Source organism: Capra hircus, chromosome 10 (assembly GCF_001704415.2).
Source record: "Capra hircus breed San Clemente chromosome 10, ASM170441v1, whole genome shotgun sequence".
Lineage (NCBI taxonomy): Eukaryota > Metazoa > Chordata > Mammalia > Artiodactyla > Bovidae > Capra > Capra hircus.
The window spans coordinates 86,096,370-86,108,454 of record NC_030817.1 but is presented as its reverse complement, the minus strand read 5'-3'; the positions used below and the strand labels follow the sequence as shown (position 1 = coordinate 86,108,454).

General features: G+C 49.7%; 1 protein-coding gene across 2 annotated transcripts in view; it reads right to left on the bottom strand.

Moving 5' to 3' along the window:
* Positions 1 to 12,085, bottom strand: part of ITGA11 (integrin subunit alpha 11) — a 136,150-nt gene that overhangs the window by 52,582 nt on the left and 71,483 nt on the right. For both annotated transcript variants that reach the window (XM_018053595.1, XM_018053596.1), the window contains exons 4-7: positions 10,752 to 10,843; positions 8,185 to 8,299; positions 5,484 to 5,611; positions 4,012 to 4,160 (exon numbers count right to left, since the gene is read on the bottom strand). In XM_018053595.1, the coding sequence (XP_017909084.1) occupies positions 4,012 to 4,160; positions 5,484 to 5,611; positions 8,185 to 8,299; positions 10,752 to 10,843 (484 nt within the window). The remainder of the gene's footprint in view (positions 1 to 4,011; positions 4,161 to 5,483; positions 5,612 to 8,184; positions 8,300 to 10,751; positions 10,844 to 12,085) is intronic.

Here is a 12,085-nt window from a genome sequence, read left to right as displayed (position 1 = left end):
AGTAATTCCTCATGGCTCTGACCCACAGATTTAAGCACCATGATGCCAGGTTAAACTCCACCTCCAGGCTCCAAGGCATTGGTTACGAGAGGTATCTTTTGTTACACGGCAAGCTGATGAGCTGACATGCATGATTTAGATGCTGAGGAAGTCACAAAATTTAAATTAGTTCAGAGCATTTTCAAGCTACCAGTTAAGAGAAATGGACCATCTGCCACTCTCTGAGAAATTCTATGATATTCTGGATATGCTGGCTTTAAAAAAAACCTCTAATTTTAGTATGAGGCGTGGACTGAGGCACACTTGACAGGACAAAATAAAGAGAATATTTTGGGCTTAAGCCCAACTCAGTGGAGGGAGTCTACGAGCCCCTCAGAGGAGACTCAATATGCTCCCAGACCTTCTTGGAGGGCCAGGTCCAGGAACGAAACTTCAGGAGAAAAAAATATGGCAAGGGAAACACAGGTTCTATTACATATAGAGCCAAGGACATTTCAGGATTATATTTCCAGAGAGTGGAATGGTATGAATATCTGTATGAATCTGTAATTGCGTAAATACTGGCATGAGTCATCAGATTTAAACTTGTGAATTTGTACTGTGTAAAAGACTTGGGTTTGTTGCTTTGTAAATTAGACTAACTTTCTGGAGAGCAGTGAGAGCTTTATGCTCACGATAGGTTCCGTGAACCTGGAAGCCAGGGTGACCGGGTGGAGAAAGCAGGTCGTAGCATGTCTCCTTTCTGCTCAAATCCTGTCCTGGCTCCCATTACTCCCAGGTCCTGACAGTGGCTCGCCAGACCCTCAGTGACCCTTCTGACCCCTCTTCCTGCTGGAATCTTCCCTGACCCTGGGGCCACCAGGCACATTCTTGTCTTAGGGCCTTTATCGGAGCTTCTCCCTCTTGGAACTTCCTCCACTTGGCACCCTGCTGGCCAACTTGCTCACCTCCTTCAAGTCTCCAATCAAATGTTAGTTCTCAGTGAAGCCTTCCCTGACTTCCCCATTAATGCTGATTAAATATCTGCCTTCTCCAACCTGCTTGACTGCCTTTCAGTTCAGTTCAGTCACTCAGTCGTGTCCGACTCTTTGCGACCCCATGAATCGCAGCACGCCAGGCCTCCCTGTCCATCACCATCTCCCGCAGTTCACTCAGACTCACGTCCATCGAGTCCGTGATGCCATCCAGCCATCTCATCCTCAGTCGTCCCCTTCTCCTCCTGCCCCCAATCCCTCCCAGCATCAGAGTCTTTTCCAATGAGTCAACTCTTCGCATGAGGTGGCCAAAGTACTGGAGCTTTGCCTTTACCAGGCTGTATTTCCCACCACCCCCATCCCCACCCCAGGCTTGCCAGTGGCTCAGTGATAAAGAATTCGCATGCCAATGCAGGAGACACAGGTTCGATCCCTGGGTTGGGAAGATACCCTGGAGAAGAAAATGGCAACCCATTCCAGTATTCTTGCTGGGATAATCCCATGGACAGAGGAGCCTGATATGTCCACAGTTGATGGGGCTGCAAAGGGTTGAACATAACTTAGCGACTAAACAAGAAGAACATTTCCCCACCATATCTTGCGTCTTCTAGCATACTATTTTATTATTATTATTTTTTTGCTTATTGTCCGCCTCACCCTCAGCTTCATGAAGGCAGGACATTTATCTATTTTGTTCACTGATTCACCCTGAGTACCTAAAACTGGGTGAGGCATACAGTAGATGCTCAATAAAAGGTGTTGCATGAACAGAGGTGGCATCACAATGCCGTCCTGCCCCCTCCCCTAAAGCCACACGTGGCCAGAGTCACCTTCATGCACATGCCTGATGATGACATTCTTGTCCTTAAGAACCTTCACTGGCCACTCATGCTTGCTTTGGCTACAACAGTACCTCTCTCATAATCTAGTTCCAAACCTTCTTTGCAGCTTCAGGGCTTACTATCCCCCCAACACAAACTGCTCAGAGCAAAGCTCTGAACATAAATGTTCCTTGACTTTCCCTCTCCTCTGTTCTTACTGGGGCAGAATGTCTTCTCTATCTCTCCCTGCTGGAATCCTGACATCTTCCTGGGACAGGTCAGATGTCCCCCAATCCTGGCAGTCCTCCCAAGATCCTCCCTTGGAGCCTTTCCTCTCTCATCCTCACTGAGTTAGGCTGACACTTATCAGAGCTTCCCTATTAAGCCTGGGATCACGAGTTACCATTTTTATAAACCCTCAAGTCCATGGCCTGGATCTTCTATTTTAGTAGGTGCACAGAAAAAAATGCTCTATGAATAGCTGAGTGAGGAAAGAAAACCTTTGCCCTTAAAAGGAGCCAGCTGTAATTTGGACTGCAGACTTGGCCAGGCAGAGCAGATTTGAAAGTTTACTTGAGGTGCAGGTTGCACACCCCAGCGGTGCTTGTGAGTCACGATGGTTCAAGTCACTAGGTGAGTCGCACACTTACACTTAGCCTGGGGGAGATGGGCTGCAAAGTGAGATGGAAACAGTGGTCTCCAACCCACTGGGAGTCAGTCAGCTTCTCACAGATAGCTCAGTGGGTGTGGGCTTCCTCAGTTCTGCACTGGCCACTTCACAAGGGCCTACGCGGGGGTCTCAGGGGCTCACCCCCATGAAGACAAAATAGCAACAAGGGCCCATTTCTCAGGAGGGTGAGTAAGAGCCATCTTTACAAACAGAGATGCTCATTTAGGGAAAAAGCTTGAGAAAGTTTTATCAGCAAACAGAAATACGCTGGTAGAGCGTATAATCATAAAGAATCGTGAGGTTGGAAAAAACTTACTCTTTGACCACACAAAATCATGTCACTACAAAATAGCTCCCACACTGTGGAATTCTGCTAAACACATTGACTAAACCTACTTGAGGGGGGATTACAACGTAATGGGACTGTGGTCTCAATGAACACAGCAGAGCTCATATTTGTAGGTGTAAAATTTCTACATTTAAATCTCAATGCCTTGGACACAGTCATCCTGGGAGTTTTGGCTACAGCTGGAAAGATCTGGGGAAACTGACTTTAAAATCATTCACTGGTTCCAGTGCGGGTGGATACAGCGTTCTGAGCAACGGCAGGGTCACTGGAATAAGCACGTAGCTCTCTGGATGGCTATAAATAACCTTCATTATCACTGTGAGTACTTGTGTCACGTTTAAAGAACCAGCCTCATGGCTCTGTAATCTCAGATGTTAGATTTGACTCTGTTACTCACATTCCACTCATGAAAAATACCCCACAAGAAGATTCTGTTCTCATGCGACCCACACACTTTTGATAGGGGCTCAGTGGTAGAAGATATTTTCCGAAGCTGGCTGCAAAAATATCCCCTGTCCCCCAAAGGCTCTTCTGTGACGTGACCTTGCCTTTCCTCCATCAAGGAGGGAAATTAAATTCTCTTCTCCTTGAACCTGAGCTGGCCTTAGAGACTTGCTCAACTGTAGACTATGGCAGGGAATTCCCTGGCAGTCCAGTGGTTAAGACTCCATGCTTCCACTGCAGAAGCCAGGGGTTCAATCCCCAGTCGAGGAACTAAGATCTCACATTCTGTGTGGTGTAGCCAAAAGAAAACTATGGCAGAAGTTTTATTCTGGGGCTTCTGCAGCTAGGTCACAGGCAGTCTTGGAGTTCCTGCCTGGGTCCCTTGGAAAACTTCCTCTCAAAGACTGACTGCCATAAAGTAAGAGTGTCAAGCTGCATGCCCACGCACAGGGGCTCAGATTGCCAGCCTCAGCTGAACTCCCAGCCCATGGCCAGCCTCCACTGCCAAGCCACGTGAGCGTGCCATTCTGGATGACCAGTCCAGTTGAGCCTTCAGATGACCACAGCCCCAGCTAACACCAGACTTCAACCACATGAGAGAATCTAAGGGGAAGTGATGGCTGAGCCCAGCCGATGCCCAGTACTTTGAGGGATTAATTATTGTCTCTTCAGATACTAAATTTTGTGGGGCAGCAATAGATAACTAGAACAGTATCTAAGATCTGGAAAAATTATCATTATTATTTTTTTTACCGAGCAAATTCAATTCCGAATGCTGTCCGGGTTTCCGTTCCTCCTCTCTGCTCAATGTGGCTGGCAGCTTCCACCACGTCCTTTACAGACCTGTAGTCATTGAGGTGAAATTCGTGTACCACGTCTTCTCCGTACTGCACAACTCCAACCTGCGAGGAAAAGGAGGGGCAACCGAATGTCTTGACCCCTGAAGGCTGGCCCTTCGGTGATGGGGCCTCCTGGAGTCATCTCTTTGGGAATGTTCAGGAGTGAGGAGGCCTGGGGACCTTCCGAAGGGTGAGGGATTAAGCCAAAGGGAAGCAGGTAATGCAAAGTCCTGGGAATAAATGGCTGGCTTGGTGAGACAAGTGGGAGGCACCTATCAAAAGAGGAGACTGACCTAAAAGATCCAGCAGATTAAGTTTCTTACTTAAAAAGACAAAAGTTGAGCATAGAAGTGAAATCTAAGTCTTAGGAACAGCGTGGGAGGATGGGCTACGGTATTGTTCACCAAAATCTGGAGCTAAGATTCGTTATATTTTGGAAGAGAAGTCTGAAATATTAATTAGCCTCAAATATTAATATTCTTAAAAGAAACAAAATCTTAAAAGAATAAACAAACTCTACCTGTAGTAGGACTAGAATGAACAAATACTATCGTTGGATGAGCCCACAGAGTTTATTTGGTAAAAGTGCATTTCCGAATGCTGAATTTTCACCTGGCATACCCTCAAAGATGGTCTACCAGGGGTAGGGAACGCATCACTTAATGAGAAAGCCCACCCTCTTTTTAACAGCTTTGATTGTTACAAAGCAATCTCCTAGGGCTTCCCTAATGGCTCGGTTGTAGAGAGTCTGCCTGTCAATGCAGAAGACACGGGTTTGATCCCTGCTCTGGGAAGATCCTCACACCATGGAGCAACCATGACTACTGAGCATGCTGCAACTAGAGAAAAGCCTGCAGGCAACGAAGACCCAGCACAGCCAAAGAGAAATAAATAAAGTTATTAAATAAATAATTTCTCAGATGACTTGAAATCTACCACCTTGTCATTTCTATTCACTGGTCCTCATTTGGCCTGCCAAAACAATGCTGAATAAACCTCCCCCCTCACTGGCTAGGCAGCATTTCAAATATGTCCTGGCAGCTATGACTACTTCCCCAGTCTCTTCTGTAAGATCAAAGTGTCTAATTCTTCCCCTGCCTCACCCAGCAGGATTCTGCTGCCTTCCCACTCTCTGGCTGATCAAAGTTTTTGTTACTAGATGGTGTCCAACCCAGAGGACAGTGGTTGACCCACCTAGTGATGTCCCAAACTGTCCCTTGATGTGCCCAGTGGAGATGGGTGTCTTGGGCTGCAGGACCCTGTTGCTGGCCCTTTCACCTACATCTTTCTAGTGCATGCAAAGACACTCCCCCACACAGGGCAGCATCTGCCATGGGTTGGGGGGGGGGCCTGTTTGGAGGAGGAAAGAGTCCCAGCCCTGCTCACCTGGATCTGCCCGGGGCCAATGTAAAACTTCTTCAGGATGTTGATGAGGAAGTGCTGAACCTCCACCCAGGGGTAGATGCTGTTGGAGCCATCCAGGACAATGACGATGTCCATGTAGGTCTGGCACCCTGCGAAGTGAGGACATGGTCACAGCTGCCCCGGGAGCCAGGGTCTGCAAATCTCCGGTTCCCTGAATGATTGTCCAAGGAAGCCTGGTCTGGGAGCCGTCTTCAGGCTGAACATTTATCTGGGCCACGTGAGAGAGGAGCCCAGGAATTCCTGACCCTGCTCCACGGCTCTGAGCTGGCAGTCTAAAGACAGCATCAGTTAAGCCAGAATGCCTCTGCTCCTCATCAGGAACTGACCACCATTGGCTGGTCCTAGTTTGGAAGGCAGCCAACACTGCCCAAATCATTGGTTCATTATTGTGTATTTTACAGTAATGGGCAGGCTGGCATTTACCACTTTCAGCTCAAATGAATGGGCTTCACTTCTTAGGAGGGAGGCATGGTGTAAGGGCTAGAAATGTGGAATCTGGCATCAGACTGTTTGACCTCTGGCTTTGACCTTGGGCAAGTTACTTAACAACTTGGCATCGGTTTTTGCTTCTGTAAAAGAGGTATAACGATAGCAGAGGATTGCTACGAAGAATTAACAAGGTGATGCTTCCCGGGCTGAACTCAAGAATCTTAGCTGATCCTCGTGTTATTTTTTTAACCAAACCAGTTTGTTAACGTAGTAATGACATCATCAGGTCAAGCTCTTGTGCCTTGATCTCTGCTTTGAGTCTGAAAGTTTCTCTATATTCTTGTAATATGAATACCAAATTAAAATGAATAATAGCAACAGAATGAATAATGAAACCTTGGTACCATAACAAATGGAAGAAGCATCTTTTAACATCTAAGGAATTGATTTCTGTTTGTGAAACAGCTGGGGTTACTCTGAAATAAGATATCATGAATCTGATATGATATATACTAAACTATACCACATTGAAATACTGGGCACCTGCGTATTTTCACTGGAGGATTTTCACACTATTTTCAAATAAATCTACTTTATAGCAATACAGCGGGGTGGGGGGGGTGGTGCTTTGTGAGTCAGCACTCCAGTAACTCCAGCATCGTGGACGTGCAGCACGTTGACAGCAGTGCTCCAGGAGGGCAAGGCGGTGGGTTTGAGCCCAGGAGCCTGTCTCAGGCTCTGTGAGCACTTCAGAGGCTCTGGGTGGCTCGGATGCTCAGGGTTGCCTCTGCTTTAGGAGAAGCTGTGTGGGTGGCTCTCGTCTCGCCTGCATGCTACATGTAGCACGTGATGGCCCTACGCCTCCAGGCTGATGGTGCCGATAACTTTGTCTTCTCCACTGCTCCGTGGCCCTACACCTGTGGATCCGCACGTGCTGGGGGGCTGCGTGCTGCCGGCAGCCTCGAGGACACGAGACAGAGAAGCCTTGATTGGGGGTGGGGTGGGCGGTTCTAATCTACTGGTAGGGACCAGGTTTCTTTTAAAGCCAGTTTTATTATTAGAATGCATTTATTAGTACTGATCTCTTTCTTAAGATTTCAAAAATTTTTTCAAGACACCTCGGGAAGAGCCTTGTTTTAGGTCTGTGATTTTTAAACATGGCTGAACACGCTTCTGAACACAAGTGCACGCACATGCGTACACGTACCTGGGGCCTCATCCTAGACCTGCGGAGTTAGATCCTCCGTGGTGTCGGCAGAGGTGGTGGGGGCAAGGGGTAATGTCCTGGGAGCTGGTCAGCGGGGTGAGGAGGAGGAGGTTCTGGGAGGCTGAACCCAGAGGGAAAAGTAGCTCCAGGGTGGGAGGCACACCTCACGTGACCTGCTGCAGCCCTCCTCCCAGCCCAGCCGCTGCCTCTGCTCTCCCGCTGATGTTGTGTGAGAACAGAATCGAAGCCCCCTCATCACCCCCAAGAGGACCATTTCGCAGCCCCCGCAGGACTGACCCTTCCTCCCTCCTCCTCCACGCACCGCCTTCTGTCTCTGGGCGCTGTTGTTCGGAAGGAGGCTGCCTTTAGCCAGAGGAGCTGATCCCCTCGCCCTCAATAAAGCAGGCCGCAGCTGCTTGGGCAATGGTATTTGGCCCACAGGAAATAGTGAGGCTCAGAGCCAAGCCAGAGGCAAGGTCTGCACTTGACGTCCCAGACTTTCCTGGCAGGTGTGGAGATAGTGGGAGGTTTGTGTTCCATGAGGCCCCGGGAAAGCTGGGCAGCGCTTCCTCACGTCCAGGAACACGGATTAGATGGGACTGTTACCAGGAATACCTCTGTTCTCCTTGGCCCTGCACCTACAGGGCAGCTGCCCTGCGTAACATCAGAGGGCACCATTCACACTGTAGTTAGTACACTCCCCCAGTAGTGAACCGCGTCCCCAGATTTGTGCAGTGCACAGCCTGCCTGCTGTACATGGCAACCTGGCCATCTCTTCCTCACTCAGGTTTGCAAAGAGCCTCTCTGGCTGTCAGGATGGTCTTCATAACCTTAACTCCCCCACCATCACTCTGTAGGGGAGGGTGGACCAGGATTGTGACCCCAGGGGTTACCCAGAGAGCCGGAGCTGGGCGGGGCTAGAGTCCAAGTTCTGCTCTGTAGCCACGGGATGGGGAGGTCAGAGCCTGGGGCCTCGCAGGGACTGCCGGTTGCTCAGCCTGAGTCTACAGATTGGAAGCCACTTACTTTGGAGAGCTGGGGCCACGGTCTTGGAGAACCTGAAGTTGGAGTTGACCCGTGAACACATCCCTGTGGTGTAGTAGGAGCTCCCACACTCGTGCGACCAGAGGGGGCTGCAGGCCTGTGGAGCACAGTACGGACCCCCAGTCAGTGGGGGCCACAGGGAGAGCCTGGGCCCAACAGCCTTTGGCCTAGCCCCACCCTCCAAGACACAAGACAGAATCTTCCATCTGAGTGCTGGTATCCTTAGGGTTTAGAGGGTCTTCTCCAAGTCTAACTGAAATCGCTCTTGCGGTAACATGTACCAGTTCCCTTGGTTTCAGGTGGAAGGGAGACTAACTACCGCCGTTGTATTTTCAAGGGTCCCCTTCTCTACCCCATCATCTGGGGTGTGATTATCTTTCCCCTGCTTGTCTACCCCTCCCATCACACAGGAGGCAGGAAAATCTTGTCATCCATGGGAGGGAACCCTTCAAAGGTCTTCCTGAAGAGGTCACCTGAAGGTCATTACTGGGCAAACTTCCAGGACAGGGTCCCAACAACATGCCCATGGCTCTTACTAGGGAAAGGAAAAAGTGTGTTTCTGCTCTTCCTCTGAAATTTGTTACCAAAACATCGATGTCAGCCCCTCGTTTAAAGACTGAATGATGAGGAGTCCCTCTCAGAGTCGTCAAAAACGAAAGCCCAGCTCCTGTCTTCATTTTTGTCCTGCTGCTGGGGAACTCAAGACTAAATTTTATGCTGTTATTTCTTTTGGTGTGGAAGAATAATTGTTCCCCTTCCAATCCCTGTATTTAATTAGCTCTCATTTTTAACTCAGATTTTAAAGGTTTTGTTTTATGTGTGTCTTTTGTTGAAGCTTCTTCAAGTTATTTCTGGAAGTGGGGGAGAATGAATAATGGGAGAGTAGGTAATGGATAATGGCTGCAGGGATAGAAGAATGATGGATGGATAGATGATGGATAAATGAATGGAGGATGGATGGATGGGTGCATGGATGGATGGTGGATGGATGTGGGAAGGGATGGATGGTTAGATGGGAGGATGAGGGGGTAGACTGAGGGGGTGGCTGAATGAATGGACGGATGGATAGATGAATAGGGGGAAGGGCATTTGGTTGGGGGATGGGCTGATGAGTAAATGGATGGACGGAGGAGTGAATGAGTTAACAAAGGTTGGTATTTACAAACCTGGGTCTTAACCTCCCACAGAGGCCCCAGGGGTTGTGTCACAACCCCTCTCAGACCTTCATTCCATCTTGTGAAATCAGTGAAATCAACTTGATAGGGTATTAAAAGGAGTCTCAGACGGAGAAGGGTGTCAGACCAAAGCCCCTGACAAGTATGTGTGGACAGGACCAGGGGTCCTGTTGCCCTTGGTCGGCGATGATGAGGGCTGTGGGCCGACCGTATGCTGAGGCACCTCGGGGCGGGGCTTTCCCTGCTGGAGCCACTGTGCTCCTGTCAAATCTCTGAGCATCCCAGCCATCTCACTGCCCTGGTGTCTCATTTGTCAACAGAAATGGACTGATGGGTGAGAGCAGAGAGCGATACTAGCTTTCCTATCTTAAAATGAATGGTGCATTTTATTGGGCTTTTCAGGGTAATTTTTCTCTGATATCTTCTCTTGCAGCTGTTTCTAGGAACCATCAGTCCCAGCATCACCCACATTCATGGTGGCAAGGGGTGGGCAGTGTCAATCAGGCCACCTACACCCGCCCACTGCGTGCAAAGCTTGCATATGGATGCCTGAGTGGGTGCAGAGAACTCCCAGCACCGCTGACTTTCTGTCCCAACAGCATGTTCATATTACTCATTTGTTATCATCATACCCCCAAACAGAATGGAAGCTTCAGGAGGGCAGGGAGTTCTGCAGACTGCTGAATCCCCAGTGCCCAGCATCAGGCTCAGTTCATTGTAAGAACTCAAAAAATAGTTTAAATGAGTGAATATATCTACCACCTCTGCCCAAGTACTCCTTCCTTTTTCTTCCTTGCTAAGACTAGTTTCTTCTTTAAAAACAAAACAGAAACATTCTCCAGGAAACCTTCCTGTCTGATCCCCCGTGCAGTTCAGGTGGCCTGCCCCTCTTTATCCTTCCCTCTGTTGTAGAAACTCTGTAGTCACTCATTTATGACTTCTGCTCCAAGTCTTCTCAGGGTGTGTGGTGTGTCCTAACTCTTTCATCAATTCTAGAGCGCAGATTCGGCCTCTGCCTTGGACATTGGGCTCCCCAAAGAACAGGATAGCCCCCCACACCCTATTGGACTGTTAATAATCTTTATCCCTGTTCTTTTTTAGGCTGTCTGCTCCATACTCCCCCTACCTCCAAAGGGAATGTACACAAAAGGGCTCAGTCCTTTTTCTTGTCTGAATTGTCCCGCGAAAAAGTTTAGGTTGCAGTAGGCAGAATGGTACAGGCTGGAGGAGGGGCTGCTCCTGGTGTGCGCAGGGACAGGTAGTCTGGTGGGCAGGCATGTTCAGCCACCCCATGTCCCTTACAGCCCAGAGCAGAGGGCCTGTGTGGGCTGGAAGGGCTAGGGATTAGAAAGAGGGCAGGTGGGTGGCTCTTACCAGGAAGCTGTTGTCCTTGGGGTTGGTGGCCAGGCTCAGGCCGAGACGCATGTTGTCTTTCCTCTCGGACACGTTGGACAGGGTGACCCTTCCTGGGGTGGAATGGAGAGGCTCAGCCTGCAGTCCCTCCCGCCCGCCGTCCGCCCAGTGTCTGCTGCTGCCACTGGCTGCCAGAGGGGCCCAAGGCAGAGGCAAGCAGGGTCCTCTCCCATTCTGCCTGCCCCTCTGGACCCCTCACTCGTCTGCAGATCAGTGAGCCCTTCACTGCAGAACAGAGCCTAGTAAACACTAAGGCCTTGCCCTAAGGTTGTCTGATTACTTCCTCTCAACTCGGTGTGAAATGAGGAATATGAAGCTCAGAGAGGCCAAGCAAGCTGCCCAGAGTCACACAGGGAGCACATGACAGGGCTTTCCATCTCCTAATCCAGAGCTTTCCCTCCTCCGGCCGTTTCTCTGTGTCCCACCCCAAACGTAGCAGGGCCCCCCACCGAGGCTGGCTCCTCTGGCTCCTCTACGCAGAGTCTCTTCTGCATTTCTGTTCACACCAACCTGCCATCAGCACTGACCAGTCCCCTGTCCAGCTACCTCAGGGTCCAGCCCTCTGCTCAGCCGATAAACCGACACAAGATAACCGATTCTTTCTCACAGGGAACAAATAGCCCGCTTAACAAGAGCCTTCTAGAGGTCCAAGGTCTTGCCCAAGAATGTCCTTCTGTGGCTGGTCCCCAGAGGAATATTCAGGCGAAGGATTATCAACTGACTTCGGTGGAGGGAAAGGGTTGTGGCAGATTAAAATTACTGAGTCAATTACATTGGGGAAGGTTTTACCAGATCATTCTCTCAGGCCACTGAAGGGAAAGATGTGTTTGAATTCCCCTGTGTGTGTGTGTGTGTGTGTGTGCGCGCGCGTGTGTCTGTGTGTGTGTGTGTGCAGGCACATGGGAGGTGGGTAGAGTTTAGGGGAAAGTGAGTTGGGCATTTTGCTAAGCCCCAGCAAGCAGTCCTCATGTGCTGTGAACAGAGCCTAGATGTTTTCTGTGCTTGAGGGGAGGGGTGTGATCTCTAAGGACATTTAGCTCTGCTGGCGACTGGAAGTGTGAAGAGTCGGCCAGCCCTCTGGGGCCCAGGCCAGCAGGACCTGGGCCCAGGCGCGGGCAGAGGCCAGAACTTCAGAAGGCCGGCAGCTCTGTGGGCTGGGGACAGGCCACTGTGTTTGCTGTTTTTCCCCTTGGTTTCCTGTAGTTTGTAGTAAGTTTCCTTTTGAAATCCAGCCCCTCTTGGCTGTGCTACCAGTGCCTGGGATTGTTTTCTTTTTCTGTCCAAACAAACTAGAG